The sequence below is a fragment of the Branchiostoma floridae genome, chromosome 6 (genome assembly GCF_000003815.2).
Source record: "Branchiostoma floridae strain S238N-H82 chromosome 6, Bfl_VNyyK, whole genome shotgun sequence".
NCBI lineage: Eukaryota > Metazoa > Chordata > Leptocardii > Amphioxiformes > Branchiostomatidae > Branchiostoma > Branchiostoma floridae.
This window is the reverse complement of record NC_049984.1, coordinates 18,502,520-18,528,022: the sequence shown is the minus strand read 5'-3', so window position 1 is coordinate 18,528,022 and position 25,503 is coordinate 18,502,520. Positions and strand designations below refer to the sequence as shown.

Below are 25,503 nucleotides of genomic sequence, written 5' to 3'. Positions count from 1 at the left end.
GATAATAAAATGGAATCAAAAGAATCATTTATTATTGCTCATAAAGGTTTAACAAACTCGAAAAGCTTTGTTTTTGACAGAAACTTGCAGACGACATGGCCGCTATGAATCATGGGATCAGTCATACCGATATGAAGTTATTTCTTGCTAATAAGGCATCGATGTCGATATGAATACCATAAATCAAATGAATCTAAGTGGTTTGTATCTACACTCAATATTGCACATGTGAATAAAGAGTGTTTCTAGCGATTAGAATTGTGCAATCTTTAGCCAATGGTAGCGTCTGTAACATATCAAACAGCTTATCAGATGGAACTGAGGTAGTCACTGATTGGCTAATTTTATCTCCATCATGGCGGAAGGAAAAGTGGAACACGTTGTGGTGGATTCGGGTGCTTTTATAAGAAATGCGCCCATTCGGGTAAGTCTTATCATACAACAATGGGAAGTAAGATGGATGAGATCATTCTCTAGATCATACCGTTGCTGAATTATGCCTGAATACACCAGTGGTGGGTAAAAACTCGGATGAAACTCCAGCGCCTGTTCTGCAGCATGTATGCACGTGTCCGACACGAGTTCCAAACGCGACTACAAAATTATTTTTGAGCAAGACCATTTGGTAGCTACATTGTAGCTAGGCGTTAGTCGTTTGAAAATTATGGCACTTCATGGTTATGGCAAAATGTAGAAGTTTATTTTCAGAAGCCAGTCGTTAAAGCCCCTTCCTCACAGTCTAGGAGTAGGATACATGCAAAAATCATAACGTGCAAAAATTTATCTGTTGTGCATGACCATATTACAGGCACGTCTTACATCCCTCTCAGCATCTACATCTACATCTACGTAGTACTGGGCAATGCCCCTCGCGGGACTTTGTGCCCAGGGGAGTGAGGATGCCCTAGCAAACCGGTGGTGGTGAAACAAAATAGTGAAGTGAAGAACGAATTCTTTCAACAAACAAAAATAACGGTGCTGTGCTGTACAAAATATCTTGCTAGGGCATGACTGGGTCTTACAGCTGGGCAGAGCTAGGGTAGCCATTATAATGCTTGGCAACCCCGGCTTTGAAATGTTCTACGGAAGTGGCATTTCTAATGTTTTTGTTGTTGTTGGTACTTCTATGTACAGCTGTCTGGAAATCTGTATCATGATAGTTACCACCACATTACTCAGGCAACATTGAGGAAGAGGAACATTATCCAAGTAAAGCAGAGTAGAGCACTAGAGTTATCTCCAAGTAGACGTAGGGTTCAGTTCAGAGAATCTATTTTTTTTCCTTTCTATAAAAAGACTAGCCTAGTATCCAGCCATATTATAGCTCCCGAGTCTCTTCTGTCCTCTACGCAATACAGAGAGGACAGACGAGACTCGGGAGCTACTACATGTAGTATATTACGGCTGGAGGACAGAAGAGACTCAGGAGCTGTATTACGGCTGGATACCAGGCTTTAGTATAAAAAGATAGGGTTCAGCTCAGCTGTTTCCCAGTGCTCTGCATTTTTACCTATTCCCTGTTGGCTGAAGGCGGAGAGAGCCGTTCTGTGATGAACAGATTACGAGACTGAGTCGGGGGTTACCCCCTCCTAGTGATGTCTCCATGAGGCATTTGGACTGAGAACTGGCTTGACTCTTCCATGGGAAGTTGTCGGGGACCCCTGCTAAGCTATTGGGGACCCCTGCTAAGCTCTAGATGCTGAAAAAAAAGCTTTCGGCGAGAGGTTGTCGGCTCGCAGATATCGGGATAAACTGTGTCTAGATCGTGCCTAAATCTCACTGTACTGTGTGTGGGGCAAAGTTCTGGTAAAAAAAAGTGGCTTTATTTATGTCAGACTAAAATAGCTAGGAATTCCCTTGATATGTTTCCTTGTACTAAGTCTGCAATGGTTACAACTTACAGGGTTAGACAGCAGGGAGAAGTTTAAAATTTGGGAATATTTTGTAAAATCAATTGTGTTTTTACAGGACATTGCAGAGAATGTGTACAGTCTACAAGGGGTGGTCTCTGAGATCAGAGACAAGGAGACCAGACAAAGACTGGAGGTGCTGCCGTACCAGATAGCCTTTAAGGAGCCAAGTGTGGAGAATGTAAGACAAGGTTGGTGAAGAAAACTTTAAAAGAGGCAGAAGAATGTTAAACATTTGTTACTGAGTTTTGGGCCAATCTTCCTGTGATGAACAGATGACGAGACTGACAAGTTGGGGTTCCTCCCTTCTAGTGATGTTTCCATGAGGCATTTGGACTGAGAACTGGCCAGAGTTTCCCATTAGAACTGTAATGTTGCTTGCTTGTAACACTGGATCTCTTAGTACTGTGTGGTGAATATTTCAATCTAATTTAAAAGCATAAACGTCATGAACGCACCAGTACTTGTGACCTACTCATTAAAATTACCTGCATTATTTAGGAGCCACATCTTTCATCAGACGTCCGAGCAATGTTTGATAGACGCAATATCTAACAAATTGTCTAGGCTAACATTCACTCCTTGTGTGTCCTACAAGTGACTGAGTTCTCTAAGAAAACTGGAGACTACCCAAGTCTGTCAGCTGTGGACATTAAGGTGCTGGCCTTGACCCTGCAGCTGGAGAAACAACATGTGGGCACAGAACACATCAAGACTGAGCCGGAGAAAAAGGTATGTTGGGAGTTTTGACTATGGTCCACATTGTTCTTATAATAGATTCATGACCAGAATGCAATATTTCTGCTTGGACAGAAACCTCTTCTCTGTTCTCAGTGAAGAAGAAAAATGAATGCTCTATGATAACAGTGCTGCAAAACTTTTGAAAAAAAATGAAGTTAAAGCCATTAAAACTCAACCACAAAATGGCTGACAGTATTTTGTTGATACTACATTGTATTATGAAAACTGTAAGATCCTTAATATGTATATGTCTGCTGTTCTATGATGAAGTCAATCAACAAAACTGAGGAGTTTGGGGCCATCCATCCCCCTCCATTGTGATGTCTACTTGAGGCATTTGGACTGAGAACAGCTTTAAACTTTTGACTTGATCCTCATTCTATGTAGATTAAGAAACTGGACTAAAGTAGCAGTACTCAATATTTATAAGTAAACAAAACCAGTGGAGTTTTGCTCTTTTGTTTATCTCTGACTATTGTCTCCCCCACAGCCGACCTACTTTGCGACCCAGAAGCCCCTGGAGAGGGTTACAGACCTGCCAGGTTGGGTTGTCACAACTAAACAGGTATAGTAGGACTTGAGTCTCTTTTGTAGGACTGGAACATGGAGTAAAATCTGCCTTTTGCATGTCAACCACTCGGAATAAAGCTTTCCGTGTTGGTACAATGAAAGACAAAATGTTTTTTTGTCTTGGATCAATAGGTTTGATACCCAGTGGTCTGTAATATCTTATTTGTAAAAGTTTTGATTTAACATGGTTTATTTTCATTATGTTGTTCTATGATGAAGTCTATCAACAAGACTGAGGAGTTTGGGGCCGTCCCCCTCCCATTTGATGTCTACTTGAGGCATTTGGACTGAGAACAACCTTGAACTTTCTACTGTAATCACATTTTCATATTTTTGAGTCTGTTTTTTGTAATGATGTTTTTTTCCATAAAGCCACAAGGCACTTATGAAATGGGAAATAGGGAAATGGGAAAAGTAGCTTTTCTACAGACACCTTTTATAATACAGTACTTAATTCTGGACCCAAACAGGACAAAGATGCAAAGAACAGCACCCCCCTCATCTCAGAAGGTCAAGTTGAAGATGAAGTCGTTGGTAAGGACACGGACAAGCTAAACATTCTACAGGATGGTGGCCAGACTGCCACTGATGAGAAACAAGATGTGGAAATCACATCCAACAAGTCAGAAGTGTTAGATTGCTTGTCTGAGGGTACTGCTGATAATGTCTCTGAAGTGGAGGGACAGCTGCAAAAATTAGAGTTGACAATAGAAGGAAACAGAGTGGAGGAAGAGGACATAGGGGAGGAGGAGGAGGAGGAGGATGAAGAAGAAGAAGATGATGATGATGATGATGAGGGATGGATCACCCCCAGTAACATCCACAAGCTGAAGAGGAACGCGACCTTGGGCTCCATGGAAACCAGGGAGGTGAAGGTCGGATGTATCACCACCGACTTTGCCATGCAGGTATGTCAAGGTCAAAATAGTACCATCTTTGATCTTGTCCAACCAGGCCAAATATCAGTAAGAAGATTCCGGATAGTGAAGAAAAGAAGGCTTCAATATGGTGTCATTTCTTAGAACACTGACACATCCCTTCAGCCAATGAGAGTTCTTTATTTACTGTAATTTTATCCAGATAGTGTCTTGATAAACTGTCACTTAAGGTGGACTCTCACTGCACAAGGGGCACTGGAGAGGCACTGCTTCACTGTTTTGTTAATTTTTGATAATTCAGTTATTGCATAGTACGTAAAAATATGACTTAGAAGACAGAAAAATACACAAAATGGAAGATTGAGTAATCTAACAACCCCGCAGTGCCGCACCAGTGCCCCAATTGCAGTGAGAATACCACCTTGAATATGAACATGTTTCACAAGACCATTTTATTCCTGTTCCCCAGAACGTGTTGATCCAGATGGGCCTGCATGTCATCTCTGTGGAGGGCTTCCTCATCAGGAGAGCCAAGAGCTACGTACTGCGCTGTCACGCCTGCTACAAGTGAGTCTCTCTTCCCCTCATAGAATCTTGTCTCTTCCAAACTCCATCCAATGTGTTTAAACAAGAACAGGTTGAATTAAAGACGAGAAAATAGTGAAATTTCTTGTTACATTCTTGAGCCCCCCTCCCTCTTCTTCTCTGCTGTTCTGTGATGAGGTCTATCAAAAAGACTGAGGAGTTTGGGGCCATCCATCCCCCTCCATTGTGATGTCTACTTGAGGCATTTGGACTGAGAACAGCCTTGTACTTTCAACCATCAACATTGCACTTTCAATCATTCAACCACATGTCATGTCACGGCACCTTAATTCTCTGTATCTTTATAATAAAAGTTTTTTCCATGTTGTTTGCAGGGTGACAAGTGAGATGATGAGAGAGTTTTGTCCCAACTGTGGCAACAGGACCCTGACTAAACTCACCTGCAGCGTGGACAGTGACGGGACCATCAGATATCACTTCTCACGCAGACGACCACTTAACACTCGTGGTCTCATCGTAAGTCCATTTTCAGTTTAATTTGTCTAACCTTCTATTTAGAATGATAATCCAGAACTGGAAGTTCAACATGGAGAAATAGTGTAAGTGAAGATTGTGCCCTAGTACATGTAGTTTTAGAAAGTATGCAGTTTTCATATTGAATATTAATCTTCTGTCTTTCGTGTAATGACCAGTGGTGTGCTAGACTGGTTCAAGATTACTGTAAATGCAGAAATGTTTGCGGTGGTTTTATGTTAGCAATTTTTTGTGGTGGCCGCTTCACCGCGAACTTAAAACCACTGCGAACATTTATCCATTACAGTATGTGACTACAGTCTAACCGCAAATTTAAAACCACCGCGAACACTCCATTTTCTCGCTACCGCGAAAGTTAATCCTGTGAACTTAAATGCAGTAACAGTACTTCCACTCAAATTTTTACACATACATGTACTTGTCTTCACCCCCCAGCACCCCTTGCCGGCCCCCCAGGGAGGGAAACACGCCCACAACCCCCGTCTGCACGAAGACCAGAGAGCACCCCAGCAGCGCGTGGCTCGGAAGGCGAGAGGGAAGACTGACGTGTGGACCGAGGACTACTTTGTTCACTCCTCGCCATTCGCCACGAGGGACGTGATGAGTCGGTCGGCGCACCTCGGTATACGGGAGGGTCCCGGGTACACAAACTTCCGCAGTCGACAGAACCCCAACGAAGTTAAGAGACATAAGAAGAGGAACAGGAAAAAGTAGTTAAAGCACTAAAACTACTGTAAATACACATCACACATAATTAATTATGCTTCTAACTTCTGACTTGGAAGTTAGTGAAAACCAGAAATAGAATAAGTGCATGCAGACGTTCTGCCTAAGACAATTGTAGAGACTTATGCAGAATAAAAAAAAAGTACAATGAAAATGTCTTGTGGAAGTTTCTTTTGTCCCAACTATTGCAGTGTGTGTGTGTGTGTCACTGTGTGTGTGTGTGTTGTGTGCGCACACATTGGAGAGTGTGCATGTGTGGTACTTTGTACCTAGTGGAACATAGGGCACAAAGTTGCTTGTATCTTGTTCTGTATGTGTGTTCACATGAACATAAACAAAACAAGCTTCCAGGGGAGGGATCTGCTCTGTGGGAACTGGTGCAGCTGGGTGCATAGTCATGAGTTTGAGAATAGGTCCAGCTGCTGGCCTTACCTTTGGACAACACCCAAACTTTACAGCCATTGGAGGTCTTAACAAACCTTAGGCCTAGTTGACTCTGACAAACTGTAACAAGTCTTCCTGCTCCCTTCTAACCATGAGCCGTGTTGCTCTTACATCCCTCATCCTTGGGCTTCTCATTGGTAGGTCTTATATAACGTCTATATGGTCATCATGTACCAGTTAAAAGGAAAATATGCATTTCTTCGTACTATTAACCGTTAACACCTTATACATGTAGACAGTTCTGTGAACCAGCGAGAATTGGTAATGATTATGATACTTTTAAAATTCTATTTAGGGGGAAAGCGTATGTTTTAATTTTTATGTTTTTTTTTAATGTGATCTGTTATACTTTTACATTGCATGTTATATTTTCTATTCTGCTCTGTTAATGTATTCAAAAACACTTGAAAAAAACGGACCTGAGTTTTAGTTGGCAATGTAAATGAATGAACGGTATGCCCATTAAAAATCCGAATGTTTGAAATGTTTTTTTCTTTTTTTTCTTAAAGATGGCAATCAATTAAAAGAGGAAGGCGCCACGTTTAAAGTAAACAACTTTGTTCCCTGACTAGTATGACCATGGAAAAAGCTGTTATAGCTGATGATCATACCCAGTCTCCATCTGGCACTTTTAGTGGCTAACACATAGAAAGTGAAGCTCATAATCTATATCAACAGCGCCACAGGTTACGTAATTGACAAGTAACCTGTTTGTATAGAGGAAACTTGAAAACTGAACTGAAAGAAACCTGTAACTGCTCCGTACTTTATTTCTGGCTGTACAGTCCCGATGGCACTGGGGAGGCCCAGAGACTGGGTTCCTGGTGCGAACCAGGACTCCGGGATAGGTGGGTGGTTTGCTCTTTGTTTTGATTATATGTGGGGTTGTGCTTGTGTAGCGGTAGAGTAATTACATGTACATCAAAAACAATCAGGGATAGCATACTCCGCCGCCTAGAACTGACAGAAATATACATATAAACGCAACACTACCAAAAAACATACGTGCACAGAATAGAAACAGCACTAAATCAGTAAGTATATTAAAAGGCGTTTGTGTCTCCAGTGTCCGGGTCCAGACCCTGTACGTTGGACACGTTGTGTATGCTGATGTGGTGTCCCTATGGGTTCATGACGGACGCCAATGGTTGTGTGGTCTGTCAGTGTCAACTCAACCCTGATACAGGTAAGAGCACATCCCCCAGCATTTAACAGGTGCGATTTGTTTTTCCCGTACATCTGCGACGGCGAACGTCTGTGTGCATTACATACCTATCTCTACAAGAGAGGACCTAGGTACACACAGAACGCGCTGGGAAAACGCACGGTAAACAAGCTAAAGTTAACATCTGCTTGGATGGTAGGTAGGAATTACTCCGTTATTGACAGAAAGATTCGTCGATCATGCCAAATTATTGATAGTTAAGTGTTGCCGACTGCATTTTTCTTTGTCGATTCAGTCTGTGAAGGTAGTGGTGAGTGTGCTGTCACGCGTACTAAAGCTTAAGTCCTGATATCAATCCGATGAGTGCAAAATTTGCGTTGATTGATGCAGAAAGCATTTGAAAGTTACAGTGGGAAAAGTTTACTGATGCGATGCCTTTGAGAATGTATGAGAATGACAGTTTACGTAATGCATTTCTTTTTTTTCCTCTCTAGATTTTACTGGCCTTTGGAAGGAAGGTGAGCAAATCACTTTGTACGAAGAAAAAAGAATTGATATTTTTTTAAAAGTCCTATAGCCTTCTTTGGGTCTTCTTTGTGGTTATCGACCAAGGAGATTAAAAATCCTTGTTATCGACGTATGTTGTCTCGGATTTTCATTTTCTTTTTTCCGCCACATTCCAGGGTGAAGACGACGCAGATCTCTGGTCCGTGCTGTTGACAATATCTGGAAGCAAACGAACAGTCTCGAAAAGACAGAGAAACCGAGTCGTAATAAACATAAAAGATTAACGCTACAGTAAAAGTTTCCAAATTTGTTTTCCACGTCATGTGTGTGTGTGTGTGTGTGTGAAACAAAGTCTGCTTGTACTTAACAAAAGGGTAGTAACTGAAGTATACCTATACTATTATGCATTCATGACTCATTTGAACGAATAAAGGCCAATTACGAAAAAAAACTTCTTGTTGCAATTGTAGCAGACGATCATGCATAGTCTCCAACTGGTACCTTTCTTGAAGTGATCATAGTCGAGAAGGTCAAGTTCATAACTTATATCAACAGGGCCACATAAACAGCAAGTACAAGGAACCTGTCTTTATAGAGGAAACTTGACAACAAGAGAAGACTGAATGTCAGGTGAAAATCAGCGCCGATGTCAGCAATAAGATTTAAAGTCAAAGGACAACAATAGTTGTGCAGCGCTATGTTTTACTGGTACAGAAGCGTCGCCTTGCGGACAAAATTATCATTACCATGGTTCAAGGTGGAAGGATATTGATTTCTTGTCTATGATTGGTCAATTTGATAATGTCTTGAGTGTTCTTATTGGGAGAGTTACTACTCACATCGACCAATGATAGTGTATCGATTTTATACTTACGGTACACTTTACTCTGTCTATCATATTTACCTGGCTGCCATTGGTTAGTTTCGCCCAATCATGTTAACGATAGACTACGCGTTAGCCAATCAACTTCAAGTTTTATCCTCCCTACGTCGACGAAAGATCTGCATTTTGCTTTTCAATCACCAGGGGTCGCTGTGAGACCGTGAGTAAATTCTACTGAAACAGTGGAAATGTCCTGCCGTACTAATTTTGGCCGCTAGACCATGTTCCGACGTCACCAAGTTCCACAGAACGCCATAAAGAGAATTCCTAGGTAAACTTTGGTCTTATCGTTCAACATTGAATGTAGATAACGTTACATGTAGTTGATTTTGGAAACGTTACTAATGTTTTGTAAGGATGAAATGACGTTGGTTTATTTTTGGGCTATTCAAGTTGTTTTGACAGCTGCTAACGACTTGGAGCAACTTGGTGGATACTTAAATGTTGAGTCACTCACACAATTCATGTGTCGACTCGATTTCTCTATCACAAATGGTGCTCCTGTTATCGGTAGCTTCTTGTTTCATCATTACATTGCTTGGACAAGAGGCCACCAGCATGGAGCATTGAAATTTTATGATACTGTGAGAAGCAGAGAAGAGTTCGAACACCCGTCATCGTCGCGACGCCTGCCCCCCTCCCCCTAAAAAAATTTTTTTCATGTTATCTCCAAAGTCCAAGTGCTAGAGTTTGAGGGAAAACTGACTCATGGTTACAATGTTAAAATAAGGTAAATGATGGTATAATTTTTTTTCACTGCTTGATGCTCTAATGCTTCTGTTTACATTCATTGATTGAGTGTCACAACGAGTATCATGTTAACGTTAAGATATTATAGAAGAACCGAAAATTGTGCATCTGAAGGCCAGAAATTTAGTGGAACATCTATGTCGTTCCCTTATCAAACTCTATATGTATTTCCTAACTCAGTTTTCCTCAGAAACATGTTTTAAAAATATCCATCTGTTTCTCACTTCAAAGTTGAAATAAAGTACATTTTCCATATCTGACACAGTGAGTAAGTGAGTGAGAACCAACCAGTCCAGCAGCCCAACATTGAGATGGACCAGTCTCGGATCTTCGGGACACCGCTGTCCCCCATCTTCAACATGCGCCACTCATGGGGCATGTCTGCTGAGCTGCTAGAGGACACGCTCTACATACTCGCAGCAGAAAACGAGAGAGCCATGAAGAGCGCAGACCAGGCTATTGGCTGGTTCAAGCATGGGAAAGCTGCAGGTATCTCAGGACAGACCGGTTTGATGTGCTGGGTCTCAGATTCAAATAGATTTGTTGATTTGAATAGAATACTAAAGTACTGTTGAACCGAAATGACAACATGAAAATCATGTCTGATGGGAAAGGCAGTCTAACTTATAATTAAGTCCAAGACAATAAGAGTCTGAAAGAACACTGATAATTAACATATCATATACACTACCATTGAATTTGTGGCACTGACAGCCACTGTATAAGAAAGGGAAAAAAGCAAACTAAATTTTATAGCTGGTATCTACTTGTGTCTGTTTTTGTCCTGTTTCTGTCCTGTTGCAGAGATGCTGTTTCTGGTGTGTGAGGAGTTTAAGCTGCCCCCTGAGGTACGTTACCTGGCTGTGGAGACCTTAGATAGGTAAGATACACCTTAAAGGCATCTCAGATCATCCTTGAAGACTTTTGCCATATTTGGTGAAAATTGAACATTGTCTTCATCATTGAGGTGTTACCAAGCATTCTGTCATTGGTTGATTTGTTACATGACGGATAGGACTGAGGGATTATTATCTGATTAATTCTATTTCTGTTTTGTTTGCATAACATATTTCCTAGGTTGATACAGGGAATCCCATTGGTGTGACCTTTGACGCTATTGAATTTGAGGTAAGCCCCCTGTCTCCCACTCCCTGAACTGCAGGTTCCTGATGCGCCATGTTCAGCACCTGTACGCCTCAGTCAAGGGCAAAGGTCAGGGGTCAGCGGCTGAGTGGTCCCGTGTGGAAGGTCAGCTGCAGAAACAGATGATGCTGTGGGTCCTGGTGTGTGTGGTGGTGGCCAGTAAAGTGGCCTCACACTACAAGGTGCTCACTTTTCTTAGACACAACATTACAAAAAAAAAATAGAAAATTCACAGGTCTTAGTAACAACCGTGCAGATGTTGACACAGTGACAGCACCAAATCCGTAGGTGTTTTTGGCACCTTTAGACAGATCAGCCATGAGGCTCGGTGGGCGTCACTCCACCGTCATGGTGGCAGGGGCATGGCGAGTATCCAACTCAGGACATTCTGATTCCAACGCTCTAGCCGTTGCACCACATAGACACCCCCTGAAACATTAACACAAAAAACAAAATTTTACAGGTTGCCAGGGGGCCTAAAACGGCACTAATTCTTCCAAGTCCCAAAGTGTATTGCCCACTCAAAAATAAAGAAGGTACGTCTGGCACAGAAGATATAATAACTGGAAATTCTACTTCAGTACCACGGACAGGCATAGGAATATCAAAAGTTGACCAGATGTGTAGCTTTTGTGTTTGTAAGGCCAACCCATGTACCAAATCTACCACAATTCATCCCATCTCATAGTGATGCAGTCAAAAACTGCATTAGCATAGGAATTTCTTTCTGTCTCTCTCTCTCTCCCTCTCTGTCTATCTGTCTATCTGTCTGTCTGTCCCCCTCTCTCTCTGTCTCTGTCTCTCTCTCTCTCTCACATACACACACACACTCACATGACATGCACCAATACCTCAGTCAATCCATCATTATTTAATTTTTCTGCTGCTTCAGATTGTGACTCCTGGTAAAGCCTGTCGGTTTCTGGTCGATGCTGGTCACAACTTCACAAGGTCAGAGGTCATCAAATCAGAGATGAAGGTTCTGAAGACCTTGAACTTTAACCTCAGTGTCCCCTCACCCCTGACCTACCTGGAGACTTTGTTGGAGATTCTGGGTGAGTCTATGTTTGCTTAATTGAATTGAGTGGTCGAAAGTCGCACAACTTTTTCACCATGCAATTTTGGTTAGCATAGTTGGTAACATTTGAAAGCTAATGATCCTTTGATCAAGAAACAGGATTTCTAATGACCAGGGATATCTCCAGCTTAAAATTTCACAGCTTCTGCCCCTCTCATTGTTTGGTAGCCAATGTTACTGATTTTTCTTGTAAAATCTGTCATTCTGTGTTTTCATAAGTTGGAATGAACTGAAGTTCAGATTTTGAGGAATAATGGGGTGAAATTTTTGTCTATCACAAAAAGCAAGTTTCCATCCCAGGACGGAGGAATGGGACAGCCCTGCTATCGACTAGACCTCTAAGATGACTAAGATAGGGCCTTCCTTGTTGAAATTGAGATAATAACTTTTTCCCCCACAGGTCACAATGACTCGTCAGTGGAGGTGAAAGTGCTTCATGCCACCAGCCTGAAGGTGTTAGACCTCACCTACATGCAGAGGCACCTGGTGTACAACAAACTGTACATGATGGCTACTCGCTCCAACACACCTGCCTCACCGGACAGGTACTAACTCACACTCAACAATCATACTTGTTACTAGGGGTGGGTACCGGTACAGATAATTCAGGTACTGGTACGGCCCAGAGCATCTGAGGTCCAGGTCCGGACCTGAACCTAATTGTTTGTAAATGGGCAGTACTCAAAACAATGGTCCGCTTTGCTACAAAGAAATCTGTTTGGTGGAGTAACCTATGTTCAGGTAAACAACGCTAACTGTTTGACTGTAGAAACTTGATCAACTCTCCTCTACTTCGCTCTTGCTATTTTCTTTCACCAATAAGCCTCAAAACATGTGTGTGCCTGTTGCCAAAGTGCCGGTGTTATCTGTTTATTTTCCAATCGGTCTAACATCCGGTCTACTGAATTTTTTCAGGTCCATTTTTTCTGGACCGGTCCAACAAGAAAAATACATGATAATACAGTCAAACCTGCCCAAGACGACCACCCGGGGGACCGGGCAAAAGCGGTCGATTTGGACAGGTGGTCGCTGAGAAGAGTATTGACTCAAAACATGGCCGATGCAAAGTATAAATGGTTTCCGTTGTGTTTAATGGCAAATAGCAAGCACACTGCACGCACGCAAAGAAGCGAGGTCTTTAATGTCAAATACAACACGCACACTGTAAACTGTAAATTTAACCCCAAAATCCGACGCAAACCGGCCGATTTCGGCACAAAATTGCGCTAGTTATCATCAAAGATCGATGAAAACCTCAATTTTGAAAATGATGCGGTCGTTATGGGTCCCAAGTTGGGCCGGTCGCGGTCGCGTTGGCCAGGTGGTCGTTGAGAAAAGGTCGCTTAATGCTTACGTCAATGGGAAAATAAATCGGGACCGAGAAAAAGCAGTCGAAATGACCAGGTGGTCGCTGAGAAGAGGTGGTCGCTCGGGCAGGTTTGACTGTAGATAGGCATTCACCTCAGTGTTAATATGTGTCAATTACACTTGTCAGGCATTGTTCTCAGTTTGACATCTGTCAATCCCATGGCTTTCCCAGGGAGAAGTTTGTGACTGTGGAGTGTGACCTGATGCTGTTGGCTGTGGCTGTCATCGGTGCTACCTCCTACATTCTGGACATGACAACAAGTGACAAGGTGGGCCTGTGTGTATGTTACACCATTCAATCACAATGTAACAGATGACTTACCACTGAAGATTGGACATGAGAGTGTGAAAAATACACAAGTTTGGTTTGTTTTGCCGTTCATGAAGTTCGGGCATTCCAGAGAAGACTAATGTACAGTAGAAGCCGTTTAATTGCACACCACATTTGCCAACATATTTCTTGCAAATACCCGGGTGGTGCATCAAAGCAATTTATCCAGCTGCACAGAAGTTTGCGGTAAACTGTTGTGCAATTAACTGCCTTCTACTGTAGTACAAATTTACTTTAATTGACTTGACTTGACCCCCCCCATAAATTTTCAAAACATTCTGTAACATGTTATATCATGCCGATTTGAAGACTCCTACGTATCATGTATCCAGTAGTAACATGACATTAGATACGTTTGATTGAAGTTACGATTGAAGTGATACGAAATTTAAGCAATGATGAGAAATGTATCAATAAACCCCCCCAAAACTGACACCTAAATACCTTCTAATCTTAACATAACTGTTCATCTCCAGGTGATAGACCAGTTGGGCTGTATCACCCGGATACCAGGAGAGGACATTGTGGACTTTGCAACCATCCTGGTGGAGTGTCTCATCCCCAGTGACCTCCGCATTATCCAGTAATTAAGGTTCCGGGTCGGAGTTCAATTCTGACCGGAGTTGGCGGAAGGGTGGTGTAATAGGCCGGAAGTGCGCTGTTGTCTCCCTAACTTTTGCTCCCTATGGCTTGGTGATCGTTATAGCTGAGCATAGATTTGTCGTATTTCCTGAAAAGCCTGTGGGTTGTTTTTGTGCGAGGAGTAGTTGGTCGGCCAGCGAAACCATTTTTGTATTAGTCCGCTGCAACGGTGATGCGGTTTTTTCGCCTGATGACCCAAATAGCATCGTTTTTCACGCGATTTCGAAGAAATGACGTCATCGGAGATTGCAAAAAAGTTATCACATGGAATTTTTTTATTTTCATTTTACACAAACATGAAGAATTTAGCTTCTCTACCACGTAGGCCGCTATCCTGGGAAAATTCGTTTTTCCCAAGCAGCTTCAATCAAGAAAGTGTTAAAAAATTATAGTTTTCGGGTCCAAAATTAAAATTTTACTACATATTCTACCCAAAATAAAGAGACAACAGACGATACCAATAGGTTTGTCGGAAAGAGGCAGTAAACGGCTTTCCACCATATTGATTAAGTTTCGCGTCCTATGTTTACTAGCGGAACTGTAGCCCTTCGGCCTAAGGCTGTCCGCCAACCTCCGAAATCGTAAAAGAAACTCCGGTCCGAGACCATAACACCACCTACTGGTGATGGGCAAAACTGCAGTGCAAACCTATGCCTCTTAAAACTTTGGGCTTTTTCTAGATGTCCTACTGAAAGATACAGAGGGAGCTTTGTCTGTGGTATCAGGAAATTTTGCTTTTGGACAATTTCCAACAGTAGATACATTGACCACCACCGTTTCAGTACCAAGGATAGTGTTTTCTTGTTCAGATTTGATGACAAGATAAACAAACTGCTGAAATATTACTAGTATCTCAAAGCAGATGCTTGCGCAGAAGATTGCAAGGTTTTCAGACTCATGCCTACTCACCACAACATTTACAAAGAGGTGTACATAGCTGTCAGAGAATCCAGGCAATCTTTTACCCCAACATCTGCTTGGAGATTATTTGATATAGCAGGAATGGTTTGCTGTTGAACATTGAGCCTTTTATCTGTATTCTAAATGTTCCAGTTAAGTTATGAGGTGACAAAAAGTTAATAAAACAGCCATTTTTGTCAGACTGTTTAGGCAAAGTTGGGTATATATGGTACAAGACATATGATACATATGATATACGATTTATGATTAAATATAGTAATATGATAGTCAACAGTAAATCTATAGGAGCAGATGAAAAAATTCTTTGTTACTTTGTCATTTATGTTTTCATATTGTAGGTACGAATTGCCTTCATTTAAAACAATAAACGTGTACATATCCTTTGACTCCTTTTTTGTTGACGAAGACTTGAAAATTAATTCAGTGATCTAGTGGTTTTCATTTTTCATACCTTAAACATGCTAGTACTTTCAAGTTTGCCACTGTGCCCTGGAATATTGTTTGTTCAGTTCACAAAGTCAAGGTCAAACATAATGTATGAAGCTTGTTTCTGTCCAAGATTTTGTAGGTATTTTCCACCATCTGTAGCAATAATACATCTGTCACATCGCCAAACTGCCACTGGGAATCTTTTAATTGAAACGTGACTGAAAGCCGTGTAAAAACGAACTGAAAACCTGGCATCTACTTCGAGCTGAGGTACAGTGTGGGCGTGACGAGGGCGTGACCTGTCAATCACCTACTCGTGGCGCCAAAATAGGCGGTGCATAAGTAGAATCTCCCGACGTGCACCGCGGTTTGACTCATACTGGGCATGCGTAATCGAGATTTCGTGACGTCACGTCGTCCCGCATGTGGCTGATGCAAGAGTGGTTCTAGTTCTCAGTTGTCGCATTCACGTTCGTGTGTGTCGCTTAAAAAGTGTTTTCAGAAACACCGATATCATTTACAAGTTTAAGGAGATCACAGGGAAGGACAAGGATTAGAAAAATGGCAGAGGAAGACGCGGTAAGTCGTGTGGTTGAGTGTTGAATCCGTGCGTGTTGGGTGAAAAGGCACAACATGGCGGAAACGTGTGTGTGGCCATGGGATATTTCGTCATGTGCAGCTGTGAGGATGTAGTTGTCTTTACAAGTGTTCTGTAGTCACTAACGTTGATCCAGTATAACTGTGTCTTCCTATTGTTTATCTAGATGATCACTGGCTGTAGCCACAATACCTACAGATTTTAACAGGCGCCTGAAAAAACATAATTTCAACGTATATCACTATATGCCCGTCTTTTTAAGTTGTACCTTCTTATCCCTCTATAAAATTTTGTTTCCTGGCGATTTTCTTAGCATAGATAAAGACCTTGTTATCTTCCCAACTTCTAAATTTACGAAGAAGCCAGTTAGAGACAAAGAGAGAAGTTTCTTACGCGCGTTGTTTAAGCGCTGCCAGAAGGTATACGGGTAGTGGGACACGTAGCTGCTTCAGGGCGGGGTGAATTAAGGTCAGGATAAGACAGATGGTGTTCAGTTAGCATGCCTATTATTTCCAGGTGGAGACCAGTTTCTCCTTGAAGGGTAAAAGGGACCTTCCTAAGTTTGACAGGACTTCAAGACATAGTAGAAGACTTGCAAAAGTGGAACCCTACAAGAATTTTACCTGCTATAGCTCTTGTACATTTGTAGTCCATGTCATATTGACCACCAGCATTGACGTTACATCTTGCATTATCTGTTCTACAGAATGAGATATTTGACTTGTCCTTGAAGAAGAAGAAGAAAAAGAAGAAGGTTCCGTTCTTTGACCCGGACGCAGCGCCGGGAGAAGGTACCAACGATCAGGAGGAGAATGAGAAGACAGAGGAGCCAATGAAGGACAAGGAGAAGGATGAAGATGGTGATGACGAGAAATCTGAGGTTATTGATGGTGAGGTCCTCTTAAAATAAAAGTCTTAATTTTAAACTTCTGCATGTTGGCTACATGGCCAGATCTGTAACCTCTACTCTACTGTCAAGTTTATTTTTGGTTGATCCCTATACAGAACAGGCTCTACATGATGTACAGTAAATGGTTTCCAGTTCAGAATCAGCAAAAAAGCCCACCGCAAGGTTTGGATTTTTGGAAGGCAGGAGTAGTCTAGAACTGACATAGTCACATAGGAGTCGTCTGTCCGAATGCAAAAATATGCTGTTTCAGAAATCGCAACACTGTTTCTGGGAAGTAGTTTTCCTGGTGTCGCCTCTCAGGATGACTTTTTTACCCCGTTTTCAGGTGGAAGAAGGAAAATTGAATCCCAAACAGTTTAACTCCTTTATGCCACTCTTTGTCTATCTCCTTTGTGGGTAAATTTGTGTTATGGATTGGTTACTCACTGCCAACGCTTTTCTGACCCCTGACCCCTATCCATGTTGCATCATCTTTTCACTTTGTTTACTCCCTATATCATTCAGAAGGATATAAATACATTACTGCAACCACTTGTATCATGTTTTCAGCCACATAAGTAAACACTTGCTGAATGTTAACAGCCACTGTTTTCTCATTGTACTGAGTTAGAACTGGCTTTTTATCAAGTTGCTCACAAATTCAAGTCCTGGTACCTACACTTTTAAAATGATGATTAAGCAGTTGGATCTGTTATACCATGGTTTCAGTGAAACTTTGGGTCAATGCTTAAAACAACCACACTTTTTTCAACTGTATGTAGTGTCAAAGTTGTAGGCTGTTCCAGATATTTCTCTATTAGAAAAGAAGTTTTAGTTATCAATACTGTCAAAGTCTGAGTTTTTCAAAGCACATCACTAAGTTATAGTCTGCAGTGCATGCTGGGTAGTCCGCAGTCATAGTGCTACCTAGCACCTTTACTTTTCAGGCAGGAAAAGTCGCCGCGTCACCTTCGCCTTGCCTGAAGATGAGGATGGTGAGCTTTCCCGTTTGGGCTGACCTGGTACTACTCTCTTCCAGGGTTGGAGCCTGAGTTTCCTTTGCCACTGTTAGCTTCAACTGATCCTGTGTGGTCAGCTTAGTCCGCCCCAATGATTTTATCTGTTTGAAACAGAGTTACAAGTTTCAGGCATGTAAAATCACAGACACAGGTGTGCTAAAGTGACCACATAGACTGATAGAGAGAGAAGCTAACAGTGGCAGAGGAAACCCAGTCTGCTGCCCTGGGAGACAGTGGTGACCAGGTTTAGTTTAAGCATAAGTGCTCCATGCTAAAGGCATAGGCCAGGAAAGATACATCACTGAAACACATCTTGTTAGGGTCACAAAACATCCTCTGTTGTCCAACAGCTTTTGCAAATTAGTAAACAAATAAAATCCACCAGCTGTAAATCCACTAGCTATTATTTGCTTGTCATCTCTTTTCAAGAGGCAAACTGAGAGTAGGACAGCACAGTACAAAAAGGGAGTTAAGAATGGATTTTGGGAGCAGATGAAAAAGAGAGGCTTTGTTGTTCTTCAGACTTTTTCCCTTGTTTTTGAGCCCATTCATACTACATGTGATCACATGGAAATTACCCTCTCATCTTGCATTGCTTTTCCTTTCATCTAGTCATGCTCTCTGTTTCTCTGGCTTCTCTGTACAAATATCTTCTAATATCACACAGGATTCCCACATTCTTACCTGTACATGTAACTGTAAGTAGTACAGGAGCCAATAATTGGACAGCTTACATTGTACACAAGATGTTGCAACACCCATCTTTATCGCATGATGATTTGCCATTGGTACCAGTGAATCACAATGCTGCTGCAACGGTCTGCCAATGTTGCATCAGCGCATTACTGAAAATGAACATTGTGTTTTAAATCAGATTCTTTCTTTCTTCTGTTGAATATATCGTGAAAAGTAGGTTAAAAATTGTGTTAACAATGCTCTTACTAAGGTTGCATCCACTTGTGTTGGTTACAGCTGAAGTTGAAAATGGTTAAAATTAGAACTGAAAATACTGGCTACCTAGAATTTGGGAAACAACAGGGCAATTTGAAAAATGTTAGAATCAACAGTATTGTATTCAGTAAAGAAGGTGTGATGGTTCAGAAGAAAGAAGCCAATTTGATTGACAGATGGAACCATTGGTATGTGGTATGAAGTTAAAATTTCAAAATTGTAGTGCCTTTCCACATTGAAGTTACAAGTGAAGATACTGTGTGCTCTGTTGTCATTCAAATCAAAGTGTTAACCTTAAATGTGTTACTGACGTCTATCTATATTCTTAATTGCAGACTTGGCTTCTCTGGACTTGGGTTTGAAAAAGAAGAAGAAAAAGAAGAAGAAGATTTTTGACCTAGCAGATCTTGACGAAGCTCTACCGGTAAGTATTGTAGATCATTGCCTAATAGTTAGGGAGCATGCAAAGACATAGGTATGGAAGAGTCTTTTGACTGAATTACATGAAACGGTACTTGTCTGAATAAACATTTGGGTTTTCTTGTACTCCAACATGCCCTAGATAGTTTTTACGTGTCTCAACTCATTTTTGCCTACCGAACTTAAAATTATAGATGTTTTTTTTACAAGACCTAGCAACCTGATGTCATTAATCATAGATGTTTGTTCGTTTTGACTAGGAGAAGGACAACAAGCTGGATTCCGAGGAGAAGGGCGTGTCGTTTGAGGACACGGGCGCAGGAGATGACGCCCAGGGATTGGACGATGACCTCGATCTGGACTTAACCAAACTTAAAAAGAAAAAGAAAAAGAAGATGGCTGACGTTATAGATGATGACAAGGAAGATGAAGGTAGCACCTTCCCAAGTGTCTGTCTTTTTTTATGTTACCTCTAACTTACTGTCTTTGTCATCTTTCGTCTTCTGTCTTTGAAACAGATAAGAGACTTCACCGATTCAGTTGTCTCTAATGGAAAACAAATTTCTATATTGTAGGGAAACAGTATTATTCATTGAATCGATTGGTGGTAAATCAAATCCCAAATTCTGATTACTTGAAATGCTCTAGTTGATCTATATAATGCTTCCCGAGCTTCTGACTATGGCAATAAGGCCTAGGAAAAAAAATGTTGTGTTTCCTGTTTCCCTACCTACCCTAAAAAAACCTGCCGACCCTAGACTTTTTTTTTGGGTGGGCAGTGGAGTCACATAGCTTCCAGTTAGAATTTTTATTTAGCCTGCTTCCTATTGAAGTAAAACACTGCTTGTCCCATCTAATGAAGGATAAATGTATCTATCATGCACAAAATTAAAGTTTGACATTGAAAGACAAGTGTAATCATACATTTCAGTCTACTTTGTTCAACTGTATTGTAAATATGTATCACTAGAATTTTGGACAGCCTAAAAAAAAAAAAGAAAAAAAAAAGATAATCCCTACCTACCGACCCTAATTTTTTCAGGACTGAAACAGGAAACACAACATTTTTTTTCCTAGGCCTAAGTATTTCCTCAAAATATGTTTTCAAGGGATTTTTTCACCTCTGTTTCTGTCCTGTCTCTGTCCTGTTTCTTTCTTCTGTGTGACTGGCCAATTCTCTGCTGTCTTCCTTTGGTGAGAACTTAGTCTCTCATTTTCTCCTCAACATTTTAATGAACTCAAATTTTTCAAAAGAGATGTGTGTGTCTTGTGTATGTACTATATCTGTCTTCTATATGTGTCATACAATGTATGTTTCTGTGTTGTATGTGTGCAAAACATATTTTTCCTATGTCTGTAAACAAAACAGTAGCATTGGCTTGTTTAAACTGCTGTGCCAACAGGAATATTGTTCTTGTTTTACAGATGATGAAGCACCCAAAATTGGCTCCCTGGGGGGTCCTTCATGGCTTGGCTCGGAGAGAGACTATACCTATGATGAGGTCAGTTACCACAGCTTTGTCAAACGGCATCACTTGTCAAATTATTCACATTGTTTCTTCATTCAGTTTTGATTCAACAAAAGACTGTGAAAACCAATGAAGTCATCTTGTATCCTTGCCCTCCGTTCTCCAGCTCCTGTCGCGGGTGTTCGACATCATGCGGGAAAAGAACCCGGACATGGTGGCCGGCGAGAAGAGGCGGTTTGTCATGAGGCCGCCACAAGTCGTCAGAGTGGGCACCAAGAAAACCTCTTTTGTCAATTTTGCTGAAATTTGCAAATTGTGAGTGGAACAAATGATTTTCTATCAAGTCCATGTATCTTTCTGTATTTGAAAAATTTGATTGTTTACATCTTTGTAAAAACTAAGGTGTGAAAATCTTTTAGTCTTCAGTCAGTTGCATGAGTTGGAAATTTTTGTTGGCTTGTTTTGATTGTCACCTTTGTAGTGTTTTCAACCATTTTTCCTCTCCGATTTTTTGTCAGGTTACATCGACAGCCCAAACATCTGCTGGCCTTCTTATTGGCTGAGCTGGGGACAAGGTAAGACATGGGACTGTTTTCACTTCGGTCATCATGAAATTGAAGTTCAAAATCCACTCTAGGTTTCGGGTAATTTAAACATGTATGAATACTGGGTGAGAAAATAGGAGTTACAAATGTACATGTAGATGAACATTTGAATCTTTTGATGCTGTTGGACAGCCACATGTTGAAGTGTTGTTTTATTTGCAGTGGTTCCGTGGATGGCAATAACCAGCTGATCATCAAGGGTCGCTTCCAGCAGAAGCAGATCGAAAACGTACTCAGGAGATACATCAGTAAGTCCCCCTTTTATTGTCATAGGGAAACTTACATGGGAGACCCACCAGTCACTTTGTGCCTTTTAGACATGTAGTATGATTGTGTCTTGCTTGTATTACAGTTTTGTTATGTGAGCATTGTTTAGCCTAACATGTAAGGCCTAGGTCATATTTCCAAATGCTGGGCAGCTTTCGGGAAAGAAAAGTATGATATAAAAGACACTAAACTACACAAGACATAGAGAGAGTTGTCATGGGCATTATTTGTGTATTCATTTCTATTTTTTTTGTTTCCACAAACTGCCCGGCTGGACCACCGGTTTGGAAATGTGACGTTAGTCTGACAGATTATGAATAAGTGGATATGAGAGAATAGGATACGATGTGTAACCATCACCTTTCTGTGCCCACAGAGGAATACGTGACGTGCCACACCTGTAGATCTCCTGAGACCATCCTCCAGAAGGACACCCGGCTTTATTTCCTGCAGTGTGAGACCTGCCACTCGCGCTGCTCCGTAGCTAGCATCAAGTCCGGCTTCCAGGCCGTCACCGGCAAGAGGGCTGCCCTCAGGGCAAAGGCCACGTGAGGTCAAGGGTCATAGGGTAGCTCATCTTCTTGGAGAGCTGACATACTGTGAACTGAATCTGAATTGGTTAACACACCAACTTTGCAGGCACATGGTGGCCTCATAAATGACATGTCACACTTATACCATTCTACTGTTTGAAAAGATCAAAGAAAGACTCCCACTGTGTTTGATGACAACAGGTCCCTGCAATAGTTTGCAGCAGAAAGAAATTCTTTTAAAGTCATGTCAATCTAAATTGGTCGATTGGTTTAGGGCATTCCGGTTTGGTGACAGTATTGTATTTCGGGAGAGAAATTTTGGCAAACTTTAAATAATGCTTTCAAATATTTCAATAACCAGTTAGCTGTTCAAAACAGAAGACAAAGTGTTGCCTTCCATCCTTGCCACAGAAGGAGAAGTCTATTGTGAAACAATGCCAGGACTAGGGCTGGGTACCGGTACAGAAAATTCAGGTCCAGGTCCGGTTCAGGTCCAAAGGATCAGGTCCAGGTCCGGACCTGAACCTGGACCTGATGCAGTATGACTCATACCAATGGTCTATTTCACTACCAAGAAATCTGTTTGGTGGAGTATTAGACTTACACTGGCGTTTTAAAATCCTACAACGCTAACTGCACCTGTACGATTGGCTGTAAAACTTGGTAGAAATTACTATAAACTCTACACTACTTCACTCTTGTTATTTTCTTCCACCTGCAAGCGTCAAAACGTGTGAATTCCCATATAATAATCTGTTAATTTTCTAATCGGTCCAACATCCGGTCCACCTAATTTTTTCAGGTCCGGTTTTTCTGGACCGGTCCAATAAGAAAAACCGGTTTTGTACCGGTACGCTGTACCGATACCCAGCCCTAGCCAGGACACATCTTTGTGTATGTCAGCACTTTGTTGAAGAATGAACTATGCTGACCTTCACCCCGTCAGGTCACCCCAGACTCCTCTGCATTGCTCCTACACATGTAAATACACCTGAAGCATTGATTATAACATAGCAGGCGCTCTGAGTTCAGGCTTGTACATGTACCTGTAATAGAGCAATGTACAGTTGGTGCAAAATGATAGAAACGCAACTTTATATAACAGGGTACTGTTAAAAAAAGTGAACATTATGTTTTTCAATTCTGTAAGTACAAAGGTGATAGTTCAGATGGCTAGTGTGTTGAAAATGTACTTGCTTCCTGCATCAAGAAATTGTACCCTAGATATGCCAATGCTATGTACTATTGTAGCAGTGCACAATACATGTACTTCTGTAACATTTTAGGACTACTGTATGGATTGAAGCTAGCTGCAGATACAATCTTGGGAAAGATAATATGTTACAGGTTGTATCACACTGTGACTGTCTTTAATAATTGTATTTTCTCTGTTACTTGTATGACTTCTCCTACTTTACGGAAACAATCCAGGATATAAAAATGCTGGAAGAAGATGTTTGTATTGTCAGGCCTGTCTTAGTCATTGTCTAACACAAGAGATTAGGATTATTTAGCCCAAAACACTCCCAAGTTGTTTTTACCCCACTTCAGGCCAGACTTATTTGCTGATATGGATGAAATCTTTGATGAAGGTTAGACATCCAGGTAATAAGATATGCCAAATAGCAATTACTCAATGGATGATACCATCTGTAAGCCAAACAAATGTTATGGTAGGCTATCCGTCAGTTTTCGTCTTATCTCATTTTGTGAATGAGCAGGGATATGGTGTGCTGGTTGTTCTGTTTTCTTGAACACACATGATTGTGCATGTTCCTCGGTGGGGTGAATTTGGCCTTTTTGGTGTTCAAAACTACTGTTTTATGGTATAAAACTACTTTGCAAAATGTATGGTATAAAACTATTCTGCGAGATATGAAGAAAATGCATATAATCAAACTCAAGGAGCCAGCAATACACAAACTTAACTGAGCTAAAAACAATTGACCTCAAACATTTTAGGAAGTCCCTACTGCATTTTGTTGTGTTTTATGGAAAGTTACAACTTTACAAAACAAGAAATTTGCAAAAATTATGCCAGTGTAACAGCTCTTGAAGGCTTAACCAAATGTACAAGTTGTTAACCGTCCATTTAATGAAGCTTGATTTGTGCTGAAATGTACTGCTGTCTAGCATTGCTGCTCCTGCCTCACTCAAAAGTGTCTCCATAAAATAATCAATAAAATAGTTTAAACTGTATGAAATGTCTCTGATGATAATCTGATGATATGGTGTTTTCTCCTTTTTTTTCCTGGATTTTACAGAAGATCATTGCAGCAGGTGAATTGAGTCTACATTATACTGTTATCAGAAAATTAAAATACATGAAGGTGTTGGAACAAGATTTTAATGAAACAGCATTTAGGTTGGAAATTTGCTGTGCTGACAGACATCCGATACAGTGTCTCCTTCACGTAGACGAAAATAATTGGTGCCTAAAGGTAAGCATTTTAGGGTAGATGAGTGCCCTGACCAAAAAAAAAGCAAGATCAGTGGACTCAAAACTGATTCCTGGAGCCCAAAGAGTAGAGGGGATGTTCCCACATCAGTAGATATTTTCTTTCAAATCAGAAAACGATTATCCGAGAAGCAAGAAATTGTATTGATATGGCCTAAGATAGAAATAAATTAGTAGGACGCACATACTGCGGTTCCTGAATGTAAAATGTCCTGCACATAATCGTAAAGACATTTTCTTTCACCCAGGGCTATGACTAAACCATGCATAAATTATGTTAATGAGCCCATATCTTTGTAGCCACCATGACTGAAAATGTGAAATTGTACATTCTGCTTCATCTAATATTAGATCATGACAGGTAGAATAAACGAAGATATGATAGTAAACAATCTGGCTTGTTTAAAAGCGGAAATAATGTCCGTCAGTGCTGGTACGTGGAACATATTGCAAACCACACACGTTGTAGACTTGTACAAGTACCTATTCATTTTCACGACCGCGATTGCTTCATGCCTTAAACTAATGAGTAAGGAAAATAACGAGCCGGAGTGACGACCGGCTCCTAGCTCAGTTGCTAGAAGAATTTTTTAGGGGGTACAGGTCGCCCTCGAGTGACCCGCTTACTTCGCGGGATGCTCGTGTGTAGTGATCTGCCCCAACCCCCCACAAACAAATGTAAGGTAGCAACGAAACAGGTGTTGTGAAACCCTTCACTGTACTGTTTT

The 25,503-nt window shown here is 41.2% G+C and overlaps 3 protein-coding genes, 1 long non-coding RNA gene and 1 other non-coding gene across 7 annotated transcripts; 4 read left to right on the top strand and 1 right to left on the bottom strand.

Moving 5' to 3' along the window:
- Positions 1-245: 245 nt before the first annotated feature.
- Positions 246-5,969, top strand: LOC118417958 (RNA-binding protein NOB1-like). Its single transcript, XM_035823723.1, has 8 exons — positions 246-424; positions 1,969-2,101; positions 2,509-2,642; positions 3,142-3,216; positions 3,692-4,129; positions 4,569-4,666; positions 5,020-5,161; positions 5,615-5,969. The coding sequence occupies exons 1-8, from the start codon at positions 356-358 to the stop codon at positions 5,891-5,893; spliced, it is 1,368 nt and encodes a 455-aa protein (XP_035679616.1). The 5' UTR covers positions 246-355; the 3' UTR covers positions 5,894-5,969.
- LOC118417961 lies at positions 3,520-25,491 on the bottom strand. The gene is made up of 3 exons (XR_004831418.1): positions 23,241-25,491; positions 12,192-12,195; positions 3,520-3,529 (listed from the first exon to the last, which is right to left on the bottom strand). It is a non-coding gene; the product is annotated as an uncharacterized LOC118417961 (long non-coding RNA).
- LOC118417960 (cyclin N-terminal domain-containing protein 1-like) lies at positions 9,090-15,523 on the top strand. The gene is made up of 9 exons (XM_035823728.1): positions 9,090-9,175; positions 9,920-10,143; positions 10,459-10,534; positions 10,817-10,979; positions 11,690-11,852; positions 12,276-12,420; positions 13,416-13,512; positions 14,051-14,161; positions 14,823-15,523. Exons 2-8 carry the CDS (start codon positions 9,966-9,968, stop codon positions 14,159-14,161), a joined length of 933 nt encoding a protein of 310 aa, XP_035679621.1. The 5' UTR covers positions 9,090-9,175; positions 9,920-9,965; the 3' UTR covers positions 14,823-15,523.
- Positions 15,920-22,480, top strand: LOC118417959 (eukaryotic translation initiation factor 2 subunit 2-like). 3 transcript variants are annotated; one of them, XM_035823726.1, is made up of 10 exons: positions 15,920-16,145; positions 16,871-17,054; positions 18,001-18,048; positions 19,359-19,447; positions 19,704-19,875; positions 20,878-20,945; positions 21,079-21,227; positions 21,431-21,487; positions 21,680-21,765; positions 22,161-22,480. In XM_035823726.1, exons 1-10 carry the CDS (start codon positions 16,128-16,130, stop codon positions 22,334-22,336), a joined length of 1,047 nt encoding a protein of 348 aa, XP_035679619.1. In that variant the 5' UTR covers positions 15,920-16,127; the 3' UTR covers positions 22,337-22,480. The 3 variants fall into 3 exon arrangements, with proteins under 3 accessions (XP_035679619.1, XP_035679617.1, XP_035679620.1); XM_035823724.1 differs by having other exon boundaries at positions 15,921-16,145; positions 20,869-20,945; XM_035823727.1 differs by lacking the exon at positions 18,001-18,048 and having other exon boundaries at positions 15,922-16,145; positions 20,869-20,945.
- On the top strand, positions 25,288-25,435 carry LOC118418720. Its single transcript, XR_004831514.1, has one exon. It is a non-coding gene; the product is annotated as a U12 minor spliceosomal RNA (small nuclear RNA).
- Positions 25,492-25,503: the final 12 nt, after the last annotated feature.